Source organism: Papio anubis, unplaced genomic scaffold (assembly GCF_008728515.1).
Source record: "Papio anubis isolate 15944 unplaced genomic scaffold, Panubis1.0 scaffold279, whole genome shotgun sequence".
NCBI classification, from domain to species: domain Eukaryota; kingdom Metazoa; phylum Chordata; class Mammalia; order Primates; family Cercopithecidae; genus Papio; species Papio anubis.
In genome coordinates this window covers 5,055-27,452 of record NW_022162880.1, presented here as the reverse complement: position 1 = coordinate 27,452, position 22,398 = coordinate 5,055, and the positions used below count along the sequence as shown (strand labels likewise).

Here is a 22,398-nt window from a genome sequence, read left to right as displayed (position 1 = left end):
ATGAGCTAAATAAGCTTGCTAAAATAACAAATTTACTCTATTATGTATATACCTGTTTGTGAACAAACTGCTTTTAAACAACCTACCTTGAACGGTTCTATTATGTAACTAGAGTTTTATTTCAAATACTTGTAGCTCCTAACTTTCAGAATTCTCCATCTGTCATTTGATTATTTTGAACTGAGGAAGATGGTCCATTTCATGTGGACAATGTGATGAGTTGATCAGACATTTGGTCCAGTGTCCCAATTCCCTCACTTCGCCCACTTCCTTCAAGCAACTACTATTATGAAATCTAAATTTGGCCCAAGAAAGACAGTGATGGAAAAATGGGGGGAAAGGGGAAGCTTCAGAGACCCAAAAAAGTGAAAACTACTTCTAAGTAAATGTGGCAAGAGAAATCAGTACATGGCTGACTGCTGCTCCCAAGCACCTGATCGACGGAGCCCTCGCCGACCAAGGGCTGGGGCAGGCGGGCAGGCAGGACAAGCGGGCAGTCACAGCCGGCCTGCAGGGCGGGTCCTTTTCACCAGCAAAGAATGCAGACCACACCTACGCGCCCGGTCAGGCCGGGGCGGGGCGGCTCGGCCCAGGTTACAGGATTGAGGGAAGGGGGAAGACAGGAAGAGGGGCGGCGAGGGACTGCTGGCAAACAAACTACCCACACCCAGCCCCGCGCCCACCTCAGGAGCGTCTCGAGCGCGCCCTCGTGCTTGTCCAGCGGGCGACCGACTGCGGCGCGGCGCAGCTTGCTGAGCTCCTCCGCCGCGCGACAGTACTGGGCCTGCTCTTCCCCGCCGCTTGGGTAAGTCTGCTGGATGAACTTCACCAGCGGCTTGGCCAGGTCCACCTCTGAGGTCTTTTTCAGCTGCACCGAGATGAACGTCGCCATGATCAGCGCCTCCGCCGCCGTTCGGGCCAAACAGACAGCGGACAGCCTACGACGGCCGAGAAGAGAGAGGTACTGGTCTGGCGGACTGGCGGACTGACGGGCTGACGGACGTGCGCTCCGCCTGCGTTCCGGGTCCGGCCACTTCCGGGAGCTCCAGCGCAAGCGCACTGGATGCGGGGTCCTTAAGCCGTTCGCGGTCACGTGAAGGTGTCGCGGCGGCGACGCCCTCCTGGACCCAGTTCAGGCTGTGCTATGCTGTAAAATACTACTTTCTCCGCATCTGGAATTCTTTCCTTCCTCCTTCTTGCCGCAGTGGTGTACTGAGCACTTTCACGTAAGAGTATTCATCCACTCGAACAACCCCCTGGAGAAGTACTCCTGTCACTGCCACCTGCGAGAGTTTGCGGCTACCTCCCCAAGATGCGGTCCCAGGGTTATTGTGACCTATGATGTTTATTAAGCTACTGTTGACGGGCTGCTGTGCACAGGAACGGAGTGCACAGGGAACCTGGTAGGCAAGACTCCTGCCATCGTGCAGCTTACTGTCAGGTTGACACAGATACTAAGGTAAACGGAAAAAGTATCAGGAAGAAAAACAGGGTACTTGGGATTTAGGAGATGTTAAGATCGCTTGGAGGACCCTAATTTAAATAAGATAAAGAAAGTAGGTTTTCTCCGGAGTAGGTGAACTGAAAATGAACCTGTGTCTGTGGTTGCTGTTTTGTAGAAAGAACAAAATTTTAAATACATTGAAAACGACACCTGTAATTTGAGAAGATGCTTGGCATCAGGAGAGGAGAAGAGTGGAGAGAGGTGGAGTGGCAAAGGAGAGTCTCCAAACCAAAAGCCTGCGTGCAGAGGCCCTAGGAGGCAAGCACTTACCATGTTTCGGGAGTAGAAACGAAACATATGACAAGACTCTTAAAAACAAATAGAATTGGGATGGAATAAAGTTGGATGAGTAAGCAGACATCAAATCGTTCAGAAACTTGTAGTCCAAGTTGAAGATTTTGTTTAGTGTTGTATAATAAATGCAGAGGAAGCTATGTACATTTATAATTTACATTTTTTAAAGGCCACGTTGTAGCTCAATCGGATAGTTTGTCTTTTGATGGAATGTAGTATACAGTATCATCATGATACATTCCACGCAAAAATATTTAACTTGAATCTATCAAGCCTTTGCATGTAACAGACTTTATAAAAAAATACAACTGATAGATGAACAAACTAAATGATGCCAGAGGAAGTAACTAGACAGAAGGTGAAACCAGAAGCTGAAACATTCTGCAGGATAACTGGCCCATCTCTTCAACAATTTGTCATGAAAAAAGCAACTGCTTTATGAAAAGAAATTTAAGGGACATAACAGTTTGAATTGGATCCTAGTTTGAACAGACTATAAAATGCATTTTCAGGAACATTAAAGAAATATGAATGTAGATGGACTGAGTATTGGATAAAATAGAACTGTATTGCCATGGAAAAGATCATTAACTGAAAAGAGCAAGTCACAAAGTAGTATGTTACAGCATCCCATTTTGGTTTAAAAATGCACATCTGTGTATTTAGGTACAATGAAAAAAATAGTGGCCTTATACCCTAAGGTGTTAGTAGTGGTAATCTTTGGAAGTGGAAATGTGTATTTTCTTATTTATGTTTGCCTATCTTTTTCATTGTAACTTTTGCAGCATATAGACTACTTTCATTATAGTCAAAGTTTATTTTACCACAATTTTTTTTTTTTTTTTGAGACAGAGTCTCAATCTGTGACCCAGTCTGGAGTGCAGTGGCACAATCTCAGCTCACTGCAACCTCCGCCTGCCAGGTTCAAGCTATTCTCTTGCCTCAGCCTCCTGAGCAGCTGGGACTACAGGTGCATGCCACCATGCCTGGCTAATTTTTGTATTTTTAGTAGAGACTGGCTTTCGCAACATTGGCCAGGCTGGTCTCGAACTCCTGGCCTCAAGTGATCCACCCACTTCAACCTCACAAAGTGCTGGGATTACAGGCGTGAGCCACTGCACCTGGCCTATTTTACCACAATTTATAAAAAGTTTTGTTTATTTTAATTAAGTTATTCTAGGTTAAAATAAGTAGCCACCCTTGGCTGATGCATAAATAAAACATTAGAGGAAGGAAAGAATGGAAGCAAGGAGGCAAATCATGAGATCATTTCAGAAATCAAGACAAGATCATGAAAGCTAACATTAACAAGAGTGAACCAAACGGTTAATATCTTTGAGTTTAAAACTGAAGAATTTACCAATGAATTGCATAGGAAAGTAAAGGAAGTGGTCAAGGATAGATCCTGGTTTTGGGGCCAGAACATCTGAGTGGTTAGTAGAATCATTACCAGTTGATAACCCATGGAAGAGGGTCGGGGATGGGTGGTGTCTTGTAGGTTGGTTGACAGGACTGACCCATTGGGAAGATAATGAAGAAGCAAAGTATATGAAAAGAGGAGGAGAAAGGGTAACCAGAGGAGGGAGGATACAAAGAGAGTAATTAGCCATCAGAAAGATGAGGGACATGACATTTGTTGAGGCAGATGATGGGGAAAAGAAAGTTAACATAAATGTGATTAGTTTTGTGACATTGACCGAAGGAAGATTAAGGTGATACTATCTGATGGCTTAGAATGAAAACCAAACTCCCTACCACAACATGATGGTCTTTCTCTGCAACTTCATATTTTGCCTCTTGTTCCTCATTTGTTACCACTGAGTCACAGTTGTCTTTTTAGTTTCTCAACTCACCAAGGTCTTTCTTGCCTCATGGGACCTAGAATGTTTTCTCCCTTTCTTCATGTCTTAGTTGAAAGGTCTCCTCTCCTCATCATCATACTATCTAAAGTACATTCCCTCCCTTGTTAACCTCTAGCGCAGCCATTAGTTCCTTCATAACACTTACCCTAACTTGCAAGTATTTTGTTTGTTGATTTAATTTTTATCTGACTTCCCCACTAGAATGTAACCTCCATGAGGGCAAAAATTGTGTGTTTTGTATACCAGTATGTCTCTAACACTTGGTATAGCAGGCACTCAATTTCAATTTTAAACTCAAAGATAGTATCTTAATAAACATTTGTTCTTTGCTCACACAAAGTCTAATATGGAACAGGCTTAGAGTTGTCCTCCAACCAGTGTCTGAGCAATCCAGACCACTTTGATCTTGTAACTCTGCCGTCCCAACATGAGATTCCACTTTCGCTGCAGAAGAGGGAATGTGTAGCATCATGCAGTGGCTTGTCACTACCTCAGCCCTCCACTTCCACTTGTATTTCACTAGCTAGAACCTTTCATATGGCTCCGCCGAACTGCAATGGGACTGGGAAGGGAGAATCAGATATTAGGGAGCATTCATAATGCCTTCCGAGGGGTGTGTGTCACTGCTTCCAAACTTGCTTATGATGATGTTAGTTTTTCATCTATGTGATGAAATGCCATGTATTCTTAGTGTGTGTTCTCAGCATAACAAATACATTTTGGGAATATTAAGTAAATGGATTTTCTTTCTCAAAAATTCCTAGTTCTGGGCCTATCATTAACCCCACTGATTGAACCAGTGGAAATAGTTGCCTCTTTGAATGGACAGAACCCTGCTAAAGGCAGCTTTGAGTTTCAAAATAGTGTGTTTCAAGTCCACGTTGAGACAATAGCCTGAAAGTAAGCACTTATGATTTTTGGAGGAGACTTTGTTGTTAAGGAGAAAAGAGGCTTACAGAAGTCAGATTCAGAAGACTGTAATATTTTTACAATAAATGAAAGTAAACAGTATAAGAATTTGATGTAAGGGAAGTTCCTGCAGTGCAAGAAAGAAAGTCCTTTTGGTACTGAGCGGAAGAGTCTAAGAGAGAGAAGGTGAACAATAAAAGGAAAATGTAAATGTGGGATTCATACTTCCTTACTCCACACTCAGGATAAACCTAGAGCATGAGGTAGATGGGGGAATCTAGAGGGGAAGAAGCATGGAATAGGAACACCCAAATAGACTTGATGAAACAAAAAACATCAAGGATGGCTCCTGTGTCACCTGGAAGACACATATCTTGTGCGGAATGGAAAAAAGGCAATGGTAAAGGACCAGGGCCCTAGATTTTTTACAACGTGGGATAGAGAACTATTTGTCTCCTTAATTTACTAGCATATTTACCTTTAAAAATTGATGAATGAAAGAAAAATTACCCATTTTTCAAACATGGGTGTGTAAATTTTTTCCACTTTGTACAGAAAATTTTAAAGAAATAGAAACTACTGAACACCTTATATTCAGAATTACTCCCTGTATAAGCCCATTCCAATCCCATATACTGCTGATTAAATTTTCATCAGTTGGCAGTTCTCTAGTATCGGTTTCACTGCTATTTAAGTAACTACTGCCCTTTGCTACCAGTGTCTCTCTTGGGTGAGAGTCACTTTACTCGAATGAGATAACTTCTGAGAATAAATTGATGCACTATTTTGGAAGAATTGCTCTATAGAGTAAAAAATAATTCTGGATAATTGAAAGTTATCTTGTGAGTATCTGCACATTAAGGATACATTTCAAGACTCCCATTTTCACTAAAATCCCGTATTTGTTTAAGCATTTCAAGTTAAAGGGAGCACCCTCCCCCTTTCACCCTGACTGTTGTTGTTCATTCGTTTTTGGAGCTATATAAGAATGTTTCTTTAATCGATTTTCCCTTAGGCATACATTAGCTCTCTATTCAAAACTCAGTAGCAGGGAGTAGTAAGTAAGTGGTTATTAGTGATTCTTCATATAAAGCACATTTGAGTTTCTTAGAAGAAAATTATGCATAAAGATTACCTTCAGATATCATGTCTTTAGTTTGTTAATAGAGAAGTTTCTTTGGACATGTAGAACACTGTAATAAGATAAATTTTAAAAAAGAAAAGTAAGCATATATACAAAATGTATGCAATTTCATTTCACAATTGAAATGAAAACCAAATCCTACAAGCTTCTTGGTACAAAGTTTTGGTAACACTTGGATGACCAGACTGAGTTATTCAGCAAATATTTTTGGAGCTTCCACTGTGTGCCAAACAAAATGTAATTCAAGAGAATTCTATGACCAATCTATTAATCTATTGTATATATTTACAGAGGTCTTTATTCCACCCTTATATAAGGTAGTTCGGCAAATAGTTCACAGGAGGAGGTCTAGGAAAGCAGTTAAGGAAAGTCGTAAAATGGCAGCTCTGCAGCAAGCAGAAAGTACAGCTAGCCCAGAATAAGGAGAGGGTGGAGGACCGCAGGAGGAAGATCCAATAGAAACAAAAAAAAAGGTTGGAGGGATGATTAGATAGAATGAAAACCACCGGGTTTCTCGTTGGAAAAATTATTCTTTTCCCTTTGTAATTAACAACTAATTCGTGGGAATATAATTTGAGGCTATATAAAATGCTGTTCCACATGAAACTTTCTTCCGCTAGTTTTAGCATACTTTGATGATTCTTGCATGAATCTAGTATTTCTATGATGATTGCAAAATGGCGATTTTCTTATTCATTATTATGCCTATATCAGCTGACATTATTCTAGAAAGAAGAATTTTCTTTTCTCCTGTATTTATTTATTCATTTATATGTTTATACCAGCATGAACCCATGGATTTTTATTCAATTTAGTAGATTATAAACCACTATTATTATTTGTTTTGATGCTCAAATTGTCCAAGATTTGACTAATATGAACACCCTCAAGGTGGCTCCTATGTTCTTTTTCTTCCAATATTTCCTTTTTTTTTTTTTTTTTTTTTTTTTTTTTTTTTGAGACAGGGTCTTGCTCTTTCCTCCAGGCTAGAGTGCAGTGGTGTAATCATGGCTCACAACGGCCTCAACCTTCCAGGCCAAGGCTCAAGCAATTATCCCACCTCAGCCTCCCAAGTAGTTGGGACTACAGGTGCACACTACCATGCCCGGCTTATTTATTTATCTATTTTTTGTATTTTTTGCAAAGACAGAATCTTCCTATGTTGTTGAGGGTGGTCTCAAACTCCTGGACTCAAAGGATTCTCCTGCCTCAACTTCACAGTTCATTTTAAAAATTTCAGACACAGCACAGAGTTTTGCAGTGAATGCCCACCTACCCACCACCTAGATTCTAACATTAACATTTTACTATGCATGCTTTGTCTCATATCTGTCTGTCTGATCTTCCCTCTATCCACTCATAAATCTACGTTGCTTTTTGGATCCATTTCATAGTACATTACAGTCATCAGAAAGGAAAAGTAAAATAAGTAAATTTATTGGTAAATAGGTAATTGATGGGAGTCAAGAGATATTTAAATGATATCAATGAATGTCGCTTAAAGCTGAAAAATCAAATAACAGAAGGAAGTAAAGAAAAAGACTTTTAAAATGACTCACAAAAGAAAACCCAATGTGATAGATTATAAAATTGGCCACACACTCTTCCTCTCCCTTTGTCATGATTTTGCAGTATGACATTGCAGATCTTCCCATCAGGAAGTGGAGTCTTTTTCTCCACCCTTTAAGTCTGGGTCATTGATGTGAGCTGCTTTGGCCAGTGGGGCATTAGCAGTTGTGATGTAAGCAGACACTTCAGTCATCACGGTTTGTCCTCTCTTACTGCACTTGCAACCCTGTAACCTCCATGAGTGCCGTCTTGCCTGCTGGATTATGAGACACGTGGTTGAGTCACTCTCCTAGCCCTAACCAACAGTCTGCTAATTGTCGGACATATGAACAAGGCTATCTTAGATCATCCAAGCACCAGGCAACACCCTAGATGACCTCAGACACATAAGCAAGCACCTGAAAGATCAGCTGAGCCAATGTAGACCAGAAATGTTAAGCCAACCTACAGAATTATGAGCTAAATAAATGGCTGGTTTTTAAGCCACTAAGTTTTGGTATGGTTTGTTATGCAAAGAAGCTAACTGATACACTATCATTATGGTACGTACAAGCAACATACCTAAAACAAAATGATTCAGAAAGGCTAAAGAGAAACAAAGAGACAAACTAGGTGCTATGGACTGAATGTGTACCCCCAACAGTCACTTCTTTTTTTTTTGAGACAAATTCTCACTCTGTCACCCAGGCTGGAGTGCAGTGGCACGGTCTTGGCTCACTGCAAGCTCCACCTGCCGGATTCATGCCATTCTCCTGCATCAGCCTCCTGAGTAGCTGGCACTACAGGCGCCCACCACCATGGCCGGCTAACTTTTTGTATTTTTAGTAGACACGGGGTTTCACTGTGTTTGTCAGGATGGTCTGGATCTCCTGACCTCGTGATCCGCCCGTCTCGGCCTCCCAGAGTGCTGGGATTACAGGCATGAGCCACCGCGCCCGGCCAACAGTCACTTCTTGAAGCTCAGTTCCAAATGCGATGGTATCTGGAGGTGGGACCTTTGGAAGGTAATTAGGTTGTGAGCACAGAGCCCTCATGAATAGGATTAGTGCCCTCGTAAGAAGAGGCACAACAGAGCTTTCTTCCTCTCTCACTCTGCTACATAAGGATACAGTAAAAAGGTGTCTGTATGCAAAGCAGTAAGAGGGCACTCACCAAAACCCAATCATGCTGGCACCCTGCTCTTAGACTTCACATCCTCCATAACTGTAAGAAATAAATGTTGTTGAAGCCACCCAGTCTACAACAGCCTGGACTAACTAAAACACCAGACAAATGGAACTAATAGGAATGCAGGGTCGTTCTTTTGATATCAGACAATTCAGACCAAAACGGCTTAAATGTAATTAAGGACATTTCATAATACTAAAGGCTAAAATTATCCAGAAAAAAAAAAAAAATGTAGCTAAAAGCCACAGTACAGATAAAAGTTTGAAATATCAAACTTTTGGATCAGATAACCCAAAATACCTGTGTACCAAGTAACATAGCAACCCCCATCATAAAAAAAAAAAAAACTATAGGATTACATTTCCAAGTAATAATTTCTCATATTTGGCCAACTCTGTGAGTAGCTAAGGGAATTTTAAAAAATATTACTCAGGGATGATCCGAAGAAGATACATTTGAAAGCAAGATTGGTGGATTAGGTCTGTGCTGAATAATAATTTGTCATACCTCATTATAAGAGATGTGGCCATGGCTGGGAGCGGTGACTCACGCCTGTAATCCCTGCACTTTGAGAGGCCAAGGAGGGCGGATCACTTGAAGTCAGGAGTTTGAAACCAGCCTGGCCAACATGGTGAAAACCCGTCTGTAATAAAAATACAAAAAAATTAGCCGAGCGTGGTGGCAGGCGCCTGTAATCCCAGCTAGTCAGGAGGCTGGGCAGGAGAATCACTTGAACCCAGGAGGCGGAGGTTGCAGTGAGCTGAGATTGTGCTCTTCTGCCTGGGTGACAAAGCAAGACTCCATCTCAAAAAAAAAAAAAAAGAGAGAGAGAGGTGGCCTTGTGAAATTATAGGACAGATGGGAAAGTATCTTCTACCTTGTGGTTAGGCTGTACTCTCTATGAAAATTAATATTTGTCCTTGGGAAATGGTGATTCAGCAGTCTCCTGCAGCACAGTCAGGAGAACAAATAAGTTCATTAATAACTCACAGGAGAAGTGAGTTCCTTCACCTGTCCTTTACTTTTTGGTGAAACTTGAATAGTTAAAGTTTCCCATGTACTCCATCCTAACTTGGAATATGAGAGAACTCCACTACTCTTACCCAGCACACTCTCCCCCAGAGTATTATTCTAGCTTACTTGTTATCAAATGGGTAATTTTGCTCTCCAGTGAACATTTTTGGTTGTCACAACTTAGTGGGAGAGGATGCTACTAGCCTTTAGTGGATAGAGGTTAGAGATGCTTCTAAACATTCTACAATGCACAGGACAGTCTCTCATAACAAAAATATTATCCAGTCCCAAATGTCACTAGTACTAAGGGTAAAATTCACTTAAAAAGCATATTGCTCAGAACAGGCTCCAATTTTTGAGAAACATACTGCTAGGGGTATAGTCTGATCTATTTGCAAGGGATGGGTTGTTCCAAAGAATGAGTAAAGTCTTGCTTTGAGAGATGAGAAGAAGGAAGCATTGTTGCAGAGATGTTGGCTCCTAAGAATAGGGGAGAAAAATAAGGAAGTGGAGTACATCAATGAGGGGTGAACTTCCAGAGGAATTTTCCATTAAACTAAAGAGAAAGTTATTGCCATTTTCTTTGTTGACCCAACCCTCGTTAAAGGCAGAATGAAGAAACAAGACAGCAAAGAATGTGACTAGTCCCATGGAAAGGAAGCTGTATCCCATCGTGGGGACTCTGTCCAGATGTTCCAGATGGTGACCAACAGCAACATGATATAGTGGTTTGTGCAGACTTCTCCACATATGTGAGGAGCAAGCTTGGAAGTTCAAGGGGTTTGATGTAAGTTACTGTCTGGTTCTTCTACCTCCCATATACTTTCACCCATTCACCCCTCTCTGAAGTTAGTATCCTGATCTCACCTGGATGTCCTCACCTCTCCCTCTTTGTTCTTTGTCTTAAGCCTTAAGGGATAAGGATGTGGCTCAGGCCTTAGATCATTATCATAATCCCGTCCTCAAGCCCCAATAGTACAGAAAAAAAAAGAAAAGAAAAGAAAAAACATGACCCAATTCTGACTATAGAGATATAAAAAGAGGTTTGCCAGAGATATCAGAGAAAGAAGCTTCTTAGCTCTTTTGAGGGCATTTCTGAAAGTGACCCGTCTCTCTAGATGTGGCTGAAAAAGCGTATCTCTGTGTATTAGGGTTCTTGCACACAATAGAAATGAACTGTGGATAATTTAAGCAGAAAGCAAATTTATTAAAGGATATCAGGGAGTCCATAGACTCTCTGGAAGACCACAGAATCCACCTTTAGGGCCACACAACAATTTATCCTATTGTAGAACTGCTCCAAAGAAAACACCACTGTTGCTCCCAATGAGCACAAATACCCCACTGGCAAAGGGTGCTGGGCCCTAGGGACTTTCACCTGAACCTCTGCAGCTGCTGCTTCTGGAGATAGTACTGCTACTCTTGCGAGGAGGGTTTCTGCATGGTGCTTGTATCTTCATGTCACCAGATTTCACAGAGCTGCAAGGGAGACTGGGAAAGAGAATTTCTGAATTTCACATTGAGGAAATAAGAACTTACAAGACGGAGAACTCTCCATAGGAAAGGTTTTCAGGGTGCCTTGTGGCCATTAAGAAAACATATGTCCACTATACCTTGGGAGTTGTTGTCAGCCATCTTATAACTTTGATAGGGAATTAGCCTGATGTCCCAGAAGCCAGAAAACAGAAAGAAACAGGGTGGATGATGATATCTCTGAGATGCTGAGTCAAACCCCAGGTGAAGTCCACTCTATTTCTGAGATCTCAGTCCATTGCCTAATAAATCCCCTCCATTGTTTAAACATGTTTGAATTGGGGTTTTTTGTTGTTGTTCTTTACAAATGACTGCATCCTAATTGATACAATAAACAAACGAAAAAATCATTAGAAAACACTCCTAAATTTTTTTTTTTTTTTTTTTTTTTTGAGACGGAGTCTTGCTCTGTTGCCCAGGCTGGAATGCAATCAATGGCCCCGTCTCAGCTCACTGCAACCTCCGCCTCCTGGGTTCACGCTATTCTTCTGCCTCAGCCTCCTGGGTAGTTGGGATTACAGGCGCCCGCTGCCATGCCCAGCTAATTTTTGTATTCTTAGTAGAGATGGGGTTTCACCATGTTGGTCAGGCTGGTCACGAACTGCTGACCTCATGATCCGCCCACCTCAGCCTCCCAAAATGCTGGGATTACAGGCATGAGCCACTGCGCCTGGCAACACTCCTAAATTCTTAATGATGGCATTACTGGATTATAGAGTATGCACATTTTAAATTTGGGTATATTGTATCCTAGATTCTCTTCCAACTTTTTGCACCATTTTTTATTTCCAGTAACAGTTTTTGATAATTTCCATATACCCTCACTAACACTAAATTCTATCCTACTTTTTAATATTTATTAACCTGTTAGATGAAAAGTAGTGTATTATTTTACTTTTAGTCTTTATGTTTAATGAATTATGAGTAAAATCAAAAGTCAACATTTAAATTGATTAGGTGTACACAGTACATCATGTTTTCTTTTTTTTTTTTTTTTTTTTTTTGAGACGGAGTCTCGCTCTGTCGCCCAGGCTGGAGTGCAGTGGCCAGATCTCAGCTCACTGCAAGCTCCGCCTCCCGGGTTCCCGCCATTCTCCTGCCTCAGCCTCCCGAGTAGCTGGGACCACAGGCGCCGCCACCTCGCCCGGCTAATTTTTTGTGTTTTTAGTAGAGACGGGGTTTCACCGTGTTAGCCAGGATGGTCTCGATCTCCTGACCTTGTGATCCGCCCGTCTCGGCCTCCCAAAGTGCTGGGATTACAGGCTTGAGCCACCGCGCCCGGCCCACAGTACATCATGTTTTCTATGTGTTTTTTTCCTTTTCATGTTAAGTTCAGGAACAGAGTCCAGAGGATCAATCCTGCTTATAACTGACTTTAAGAAAGATGGAGCCGGGCGCGGTGGCTCACGCCTGTAATCCCAGCACTTTGGGAGGCCGAGGCCGGCGGAGACCATCCTGGCTAACACGGTGAAACCCCGTCTCTACTAAAAATACGAAAAATTAGCCGGGCATGGTGGCGGGCGCCGGTGGTCCCAGCTACTCGGGAGGCTGAGGCAGGAGAATGGCGTGAACCCGGGAGGCGGAGCTTGCAGTGAGCCGAGATTGCGCCACTGCACTCCAGCCCGGGCGACAGAGCCAGACTCCGTCTCAAAAAAAAAATAAAAAGAAAAAAAAGATGGAAAACTACTCCAGTCCAAACAGACCCCAGCCTCTGCCTCCTCTGTCCCACAAGGTGTCACTGTTGAGACATAGAATGTCTACTGTAGCAAGACCTTTCACAAGATGGAGCTATTAAAATTTAAATACTCTGGGCCGGGTGCGGTGGCCCGTGACTGTAATCCCAGCACTTTGGGAGGTCGAGGCAGGTGGATCACGCGCTACTCGGGAGGTTGAGGCAGGAGAATCGCTTGAATCCCGGAGGCAGAGGTTGCAGTGAGCCGAGATCGCATCATCGCACTCCAGCCTGGGTGACAGAGCGAGACTCCGTCACCAAAAGAGAAAAAAAAAATTTAAATACTCTGGCAATCTATGGTTCCAAAGTTACAAACACAAAGGGCTTTTTTCCTAGGACTCACCTGTGATGCTAGAGTAAAATTTGTAGGAACTGAGCTAGAAACTTGTTGCAGCCAGGATTGTTAAGCCCAGATAAACAGTCCAGGCTCCCCTCTCCATGGTGAATTTCTCCTGTCTTTTGCTGCCTTGTCAGGTCAGGGCCACTTCAGTCCAGAGGTGATAGAGTAACATTAACCCTCCTAAAGGAAGTGATCAGGGGTCTCAGTAACTGCCTTCCCAGAAGCTTAGTCTTTGGGAAAATTTGCTGACTTTCTCCCAGCAGCCTTTGAACTTCTTGTACCGAAGAAAATGATGAAAAGAGCTTCACTGTCAATTCCCACATGTCCAGGTACAGCCTTCCCCTGTGTTTCCTTACATCTACCTAATTAAAATGATCCCTCGGTGTGTCTCCCAGAACAAAGGGCTACTAGGGGATCTCCACTAACGGAGATGCTTTGCTTATTTGAGGCAGTTCAGTCCAGTGGATAAGAATGTCTGGAATCCTGACTGCCAGAGTTTAAATTCTAACTACAATATTTATCAGCTGTGTCACTCTAGGTGGTTCACTCAACATCTCCAAGCCTCAATCTTCACACCTAAAGATGATGAAGAATACTACTTACCCCCAAAGGACTATTGTGGGAATTAAATAAAATATATTAAATACCTGACAGGTTGCCCAGAACACAGTAAGTATTCAATGTTAGTTACTGTTGCTATTTTTTTTTTTTTTTTTTTTTTTGTAATTTTTATCACTATCATTGCTGAAAGCCTCTTCTTTTTTTAAAATAGAAATAGGGTCTTGCTTTTTGCTCAGGCTGGCCTTGAGCTCCTGGACTCAAGTGATCCCCCTGCCTCAGCCTACCAAAGTGCTGGGATTACAGGTGTGAACCACCATGTCTAGCCAAAAGCCTTTCTTTGTATCTCCTCAACGTTTAGAAGTAGAAATACTTCATCTCTAGAAAGAAAACGTTCTATTAATAAATGATGGACAGAGTGCAGATTTTTTTTCTCACCAAATCTAATTTCAGTTCCCCATGAGTCAACCTCTTACCAATACTGACCACTTTCTATATGATAAATTTAATACTATATCTAGCTGTTAAAAAAAAAAAACTTTAAATGAAATTAACACATTTATTTGAGTAAAAGAATGATTCATGAATTGGGAAGCACCAAGACCAAAAGAGGTTATGGGCTCTGCTCTGGAAGCAGCTACCTTTTATAGGCTGAACACAGAAGCAAAGTAAAGAAATTACCTGAATTGCTACAGCTAAGCGTTTGCCTTATTTGGGTGTAGTCTGATGGGAGAGCCCTAGTTATATAGCCAATTCACTCAATGGCTGTTTGTGACTGGTTAGGGCTATATTTTTGTTTGTCTATTTAAGTCAGTTATAAGAAATACCTCTAAATTAGGCTTTGGTCTGGGCACAGTGGCCCACACCTGTAATCCCAGCACTTTGGGAGGCTGAGGCAGGCCGATCACTTGAGGTCAGGAGTTTGAGACCAACCAGGCCAACATGGTGAAACCGCATCTACCAAAAATACAAAAAATTAGCCCAGTGTGGTGGCATGTGCCTGTAATCCCAGCTACTCGGGAGGCTTAGGCAGGAGAATCACTTAAACCCGGGAGCCAGAGATTGCAATGAGCTGGGATCATGCCACTGTATGCCAGCCTGGGTGACAGAGTGAGACTCCATCTCATAAAAATACGTACATACATACATACATACATACATACATACATACATAAGGCTTCAGCTTGCTTATGTAAGGGCTCAGGGTGCAGAGACAACCTCAGGCTAGTGGCCTTTTTATTAACTTTAAAACTGCTGAAACATCCCATTGCCATGGGAGTGATTTAAGCCAATGTTCTATTGTTGAGTATTTAGGTTGTTTCTGCTCTTTTTTTTTTTTTTTTCTTTTCTCTTTTAAGAGAGTCAGGGTCTCACTCCATCACCCAGAGTGGAATGCAGTGGTGCAATCATAGTTCACTGAAGCATCACACTCCTGAGCTCACATGAGCCTCCTGCTTCAGCCTCCCAAGTAGCTAGTACTACAGGCAGACACCACCATGCCCAGCTAATTTTTAAATTCTTTGTAGAGATGGGGGTCTCACTATGTTGCCCAGGCTGATCTTGAACTCCTGGCCTCAAACAGTCCTTCTGCCTCAGTTTCCTAAAGCACTGGGGTTACAGATGTGTCACCCCACCTGACCTGTTTCCACTTTCTTAACGTTGTAAACAAAATGGCCAAGATGGTAGCTAACTCCTTATGCTCATGTGTCATTCATTAGTATTTTGTTGCAATAAATTCCAAGTGCTGATTTTTTTTTTTTTTGAGACAAGAATCCCACTCTGTCACCCAGGGTAGAGTGCAATGGTGCAATCATAGCTCACTGTAGCCTCAAACACCTGGGCTCAAATGATCCTCCTGCCTCAGCCTCCCAAGCAGCTAGGACTTATAGGCACATCCACCATGCCTAGCTAATTGTTTTATTTTTTGTAGAGACAGGGTCTCACTATGTTGCACAGGCTGATCTCCAACTCCCGGGCTCAAGTGATCCTCCCACCTCAGTCCCTACATGCTGGGATTACAGGCCTGAGCCACTGTACCTGGCCTAATGTAGACATTTTTAAAAGCTTTTGATCTGGCTTATGAAATTTTGCCACATCTAGAAAAGATGGTTGACTGCATTTCTAACAACGGTGTATAAAAGTACTGAAATCTAACCAACATTAGCTATTTTGAGGTTTTTTTAATCTTCACCAATTAAAAAGGTGAAAAATTGTTTCTCACAGTTTTAATTTGCATTTATTTTATTTCTAGTAAGGCTATGGATTTTTTTTACTTGTTTCTTAGCTGATTTTTGGTACACTTTTGTACTTTTCTCCTTTTTTTCCCTTTCGGTTCTAGACCTACAGATGTACTCTTTTAAATTGCTATTTTGAATATTTCTTTTGGAGAATTTATTTTTTCTTCTAAGAGTACTTTCTATTGTAAGAGTAATAATTCTTTATTTTTCAAGTTGCAAATATTTTCCCCAATTTTTTGCTTGTGTTTTTGTTATATTTATGGAATTTTAAAGCATCAGGTTTCTGACATGGAATTTTCTACTCTTATAGGCCCATACATTGTGAAATATCAGAACATTAGAGACAAAGAGATAATGTTCTAAGTGTCTGGAGAGGGGAAAAAAATGGGCCATGTACAAGGAATGGTAATAAAAATGACTTTGGGCTTCTCAGCAACATTTGAAGGAAGAAGACAATGGAAGAGTGTCTTCAATGTGATGGAAAATGCCTTCCAACCTAGAATCCTATAACCAAGCAAACTGGCAATGTGAAGATTGACTATAGACACTTGTAACATCTGAACAAAATTAGGCCAAACATGGTGGCTCACACCTATAATCCCAGCACTTTGGGAGGCCAAGGCGGGCAGATCACTTGAGGTCAGGAGTTCAAGACCAGCCTGGCCAACATGGTGAAACCCTGTCTCTACTAAAAATATGAAAATTAGCCGGGTGTGGTAGTGGGCGCCAGTAATCCCAGCTACTTGGGAGGTTGAGGCAAGAAAATTGCTTGAACCCAGGAGGCGGAGGTTGCAGTGAGCCAAGATCATGCCTCTGCACTCCAGCCTGGGTGACAGAGTGAGACTCCATCTCAAAAAAAAAATCTGAAAAAATTATCATTTATATTGATTTTCTTTGCTGCTATAACAAATTGCTACAAACTTAGTGGCTTAAGATAACACAAATTTATTCTCTTACAATTCTGGAGATCAGAATTCCTAAATCAAGATGTTAGCAGGACTGTTTCCCTTCCAGAGGCTCTAGAGGAGAATCCATTTCCTTATCTTCCTTGTTGCCAGAGGCTGCTTGCATTCCTTGTCTTGTGGTCCCTTCCTTCATACATCCATATTTAAAACCAGCGCAGCTCTCTCTTCTCTCTATCTCTCACTGTCTCTGTCTGTCTCTTTCTCTCATACATACATACACATGCACACATATACCTCCTACTATCTTATTATATGGACCTTCATTACTACATGTGGCCACCCAAATAATCCAGGATAATCTCCCAATTTAAACATTCTTAATGTGATCACATCTTCAAAGTCTCTTTTGCCATTTAAGGAAACATATTCGTAAGATTCGAATGTGGACATTTTAGGGAACCAGTATTCTGTCTACTACATCACACAATCACATTGCCTGTACTAAGATGAGAGAGTCATCTGAGAAAGAAGAAAATACGGAATACAGAACGTAAGAGATTCAACACAGAGAAAAGGAAAAGACTCTCCATGCTGGTGGTGAAGTCGTGATGTTAAAATGACACCTGCACGCAGTCCTGATTGGGGCAGTGTGATATGAGAGATAGCCATGTCAACTGCTGTCCTTACCATGTTTCTGCCATTGTAACATGCTTTTAACTTGATGGATATGCTTCACCAAATAGGGAATAAATCTAAATATAGAAAGACAGATTAAGGGCCCAGAGAATCTAACTAGAACCCATAAGACTAGATAACAAAAACAAAAACCAACAGAAATAAGTGATATCAAACAGCCCTGAAAGAATCCAGACATTGCAATTATTAAACACAAATAATAAAACAACTATATTTACTATGTTAAAGGACACTAAAATTATGCTTGAAAATTTCAGCAGGAAACTGGAAACTGTAACAAGCTACAGAGCATGTTTTAAAAAGAATCAGATTGGATTCACCAACGGAAAGAAACCATAAATCAAGTTTAAGAACGGTGAATGGGTTTCCAGCAGATAGCAAACTGGAAGATATATCACAAACACAATCATAAAACACTGCGACACTGCTGGGAATTACATTCACATATATGTAATAATGTAAACACTGATTATTGATTTGATAACTATTGTAATATAACTGTATTGAGAAGATTAAGGATAGCAGAAGACAGAATGGCATTGTAAGACAGACAAGTTCTCATCTACTACAATATGAAGCTGATAGATAATAGCTAAAGGTAGTATATGCCTATTATTTACAAATTAGGTAGAGATGTAAATGCCAGAGAGAGCTAGAAGCATAAAAAAAATAGTTATCTCTAGGAAGGAGGGAAAAAAGTAGAGAGGGATGGGGAAGGGAAATGCTGCATTTTATCATAACCTTTTTGATACTACTTAACCTTTTTAAATGTGTATGTATTATTTTAACAAAATAAAATTGAAAAATAAAGATAAAAAATTCGTAGGACTGGATGAGATCATAAGATAGGCAGATAAAAACAAAAAAACAAAACACCAGTATATAAGCCCAGGTCCCTCCAATATTTAGAGGTCTGGTAAACGAAGAGGAACCAGCAAAGGAGAGAGCAGCCGGAACCATAGGAGAACCATAAGAGAATGGTGTCATGGAGTCCAAAGTATAGAAAATATTTCAAAAAAGAGAGAATGATCAACCATGCAAAGTGCTGTTAGGAAGAATGAAATTTGATTATTAAATTTGGTATCATTAAGGGCAACCTTCAAGAGCAATATTGGTGGAATGAAAGCCTAATCTAAGTGGGCCCAAGAGGGTGGAAAGTAAAGATGGCAGGAATAGCAACTCTGTGGTAAGGAAAGGAGAGTAGAAACGGGTGGGTCAAAAGAGGGTTTTGTCTATATGTGTGAGCCTGCGTGTATGGTTTGAATTTTTTTTTTTTTTTTTTTTTTTTTTGAGATGGAGTCTTGCTCTGTCGCCAGGCTGGAGTGCAGTGGCGTGATCTCAGCTCACTGCAACCTCCGCCTCCTAGGTTCAAGTGATTCCCCTGCCTCAGCCTCCCAAGTAACTGGGATTACAGTCACATGCCACCATACCCGGCTAAGTTTTTGTATTTTAGTAGAGACGGGGTTTCAGCATGTTGGCCAAGATGGTCTCGATCTCGACCTCGTGATCCACCCCCCTTGGCCTCCCAAAGTGCTGGGATTACAGGCGTCAACCACTGCGCCCTGCCAGTTTCACATTTTTAAAACAAATTTTGGCCAGGCATGGTGGCTCACACCTGTAATCCCAACACTTTGGGAGGCCGAGGAGGGCGGATCACTTGAGTCCAGGAGTTCTAGACCAGCCTGGACCACATAATGAGACCTTGTCTTTACCAAAAAAAAATATAAAAATCAGCCAGGTTTGGTGGAATGTGACTGTAATTCCAGCTACGAAGGAGGCTGAGGTGGGAGGACTGCCTGACCCTGGAGAGGCAGAGACTGCAATGAACCAAGATCACACCACTGCACTACAGCCTTTTTTTTTTTTTTTTTTTTTTTTTTTGAGACAGGATCTCGCTCTGTTGCCCAGGCTGAAGTGTGGTGGTGTGATCTCAGCACACTGCAGCCTCCATCTCCCCAGGTTCGGGCGATCCTCCCACCTCAGCCTCCCCAGTAGCTGGGTCTACAGACGTGTATCACCATGCCCAGGTGATTTTGGTAGAGACAGGGTTTCACCATGTTGCCCAGGCTGGTCGAATAAAAATATTTGAATGTTGATGAGTGTGAACTATTATGTTATAGGTCAGAAACATGATTAATATGCATAAATTCCTAAAATAAATTCTACTGTGCCAGACAGCATCTATCAGCTCCAGTAGCGATAAAGAATAATTGCTAAACAGGTATTATTAAAACCTTAAAGAGACAGCTGTCTTACTTATGGCACACAGCAGGCACTCAGTAAACATTTCTTGAATGAATAAATGTTATGCTGGCATTGTATCTGCTTTGCCCATCTAAACTGTATAACTCGCTAATCAAAATTTAAACTAGACTATAAAGCTTCTAAATATCTTAAAAGGGATATATTGCTGCTTATGTAAAAAAGAGTCCCCAAAACATGAACTAAACCAGGAAGGGACATTCAACATGAAACTGGTTTAAGCCATCATTCATGTTGTTTCTAAGAAGTACACTGCCAGATTCATTGAAGAAGAATTGAATTAGGTGATAGCAAGCCAGTTGCAATAATGAATGACATCTACAGAAAACTTGAGGCAGAGATGTGGTTCAACCAGTTACAGGCGCTTTGAAAGGAACCATTTCAACCTGGCCCCAGGTAAACTCATGAAACTGGCTTGGTCTGTCTGTGTGGCCCCTAGATCCCGCCTCACTCCTTCAAACTTTTTTCTAGGCTAACAATCCCTTCCTGTTTTCTCCACTCTTTCCAAATTATAAAGAACATATGTAGTATGTTGAAACTATCACCAAACACACTCCTAATTCGTGTATCAAAATAGTCTCAGGGCAAATTCCCCAGAGATAGCATACCACCCCTGAGTTTAAATATGTTCTGGTATTTTCTCTGGAGGAAATGGCCATGATTTCTGGCCTTTATTTTCTACTTTTATCCCAAGTGTGTGGTTGCTGAAAGCCCACTTTCCTCCTCAAGTATTGTACAGGTAGTTAGACAGGACTTGACATGGATCTTGTAGGGGAGGCGGTGCAGGGAAGTAAGCTCTTTAAGATGTTCAGTAATCACACAACAGCCCTGGAATTCAGGGATTATTTGCTATGTAAACACAGCCCCTAAACAACATTTGCCTGGAAAAGAAGATAATCTGATGCAAAATGAATTTCTTTGGCAACTTATTTAGAATCTCCTGTTCCTGCATAATTAGACCTACCCATGATTCTCATTCTGACCAATATTTTACTGCTTCACTGCTAGAGGGTAAAAGAATGTTGCATTTTTAATTCAGTACATTATATCTTGTATATATCCAGTCTTAACTGCTGAAAGGGATTAATGAAGACTTAATAGATCACTGTGTTACAGCATAATACAAGATAGCCCTTTAATACTGTGTATCTGGATCTGACATCTAGAACTGCTGCAGCCATCTTACATCCATGAAGAGACGAATACAATAAATTTTTGCTGAACTTTGAGTATGTGCATTCAGATTTGCACACTGTATAACCAGAGCTCCAGGAGATGGAACCAGAGTAACCACTTTTCAGAAAGCTCATCAGAGTCAGTAGGAAAGTTGCCTGATGATAAATTTGTGCCTGTACATCTGGATTCAACAAACTGACTTGGGGCATAACAGTCAGCTGTGCCAAACTCCACTATAACCAACTTTGAGCTGACAATTCAAGGGGTTGTTTAAACCAAGCAATCATTTTTCCTTGTGAAAATGTGTGATTTCTGCTGTTAGAGGTCCCATCCTTGCCTTTAGTTGGAGACACAGGCTTCAGAAGTCTGTGCTTCCTTTTATATACCTATAAACGTGTAAATACTCAAGACTTTACACTAAAATTATATTCAAATTATATCTTTTCAGCTAAAAACTTACTCTGCCCCAGAATTTCTATTTTTCTTTTGTTTGGAGTCAAAACTGATATACCAAGGATGGCAAAGTAGAAAGAACCTGGTTTCTTGATGATATCCTTATGTTACTAACTATGAGCCCTCCTACCTCTGGATTTGTTATGTGATATAATAAATTTCCTTTTTGGTTTAGGCCACGTTCAGTTGGGTTTTCTCTTATTTGTACCAAAAGTAAAAGAACTGATATACCTTATTTTATTGCTCCATCAAAAAGAGTGTCTCCCACTCCATCACACACTCCTTTATTTCTCTTTATATGACTTAATTACTACCTGAAACTACCTTATATATATACATATACATATATATATCTTTTTTGTTTGCTTGCTTGTTTACTTGTTCATTATCTATAATGCCCACTAAAATATAAGCCCCATAAGGGATGGAGAATCTGCTCCCAAGCTGTCTCATGTGGTTGTTGTTAGCCCTCAGTTCCTAACTGGCTGTTGGCTAGAGGCCCTGTTTCTCACCACGCAGGCATTTGCATGGGGGTGCTGCTGGACATGTAAGCTGGCTTCCTCAAGAACTAGTGATCCAGGAAAGAGAGAGCGAGAGGGCACCCCAGACAGAAGCCACAGCCTAATCTCAGAAATGACATACTTAGAAAGCTTTGCAGTCAGACTCCAGGATTTGAGTCCTGAGCCCTGTGGGTCACATACTGTTTGCCTCAGTTTATCCATACATAAAATGGGAATAATAACAATATCTACTTTTTGTCAAGGAATAAAATAGCTAATATATATTAAAAGCTTTGAATGTTATATTTATAGGTGAATTATAGGACATCTGATGTTTAATTACTCCAGAAAAAGAATGAGTTGGAGGAATGATAGTGATAGATAAATAGATATAGCAAAATGTTCAAATGTTGATAAATAGTTGAAAGTGGATAATGCACATATGTAAGCTCTTTTTGTTTTGTTTTTTTTTATTTCTTAAATGTGAAATTCTCCATAATAAAAATTTACATAAGGTTGGATATGGGCTCATGCCTGTAATCC

The 22,398-nt window shown here is 41.1% G+C and overlaps 1 protein-coding gene and 1 long non-coding RNA gene across 9 annotated transcripts in view; one reads left to right on the top strand and one right to left on the bottom strand.

Annotated features, from left to right (window-relative positions):
* Positions 1-1,685, bottom strand: part of LOC101007873 (programmed cell death 6-interacting protein) — a 73,216-nt gene extending 71,531 nt beyond the window's left edge. For both annotated transcript variants that reach the window (XM_009201869.4, XM_003895239.5), the window contains exon 1: positions 684-1,685. In XM_009201869.4, the coding sequence (XP_009200133.1) occupies positions 684-892 (209 nt within the window). In that variant the 5' untranslated portion in view covers positions 893-1,685. The remainder of the gene's footprint in view (positions 1-683) is intronic.
* Positions 1,305-21,538, top strand: LOC108584734. Of its 7 annotated transcripts, XR_004181475.1 has the most exons (5): positions 1,305-1,459; positions 10,075-10,250; positions 13,329-13,397; positions 13,593-13,737; positions 16,174-16,530. It is a non-coding gene; the product is annotated as an uncharacterized LOC108584734 (long non-coding RNA). The 7 variants fall into 7 exon arrangements; XR_004181476.1 differs by lacking the exon at positions 16,174-16,530 and adding an exon at positions 20,893-21,538 and having other exon boundaries at positions 13,329-13,737; XR_004181473.1 differs by having other exon boundaries at positions 13,332-13,737.
* Positions 21,539-22,398: the final 860 nt, after the last annotated feature.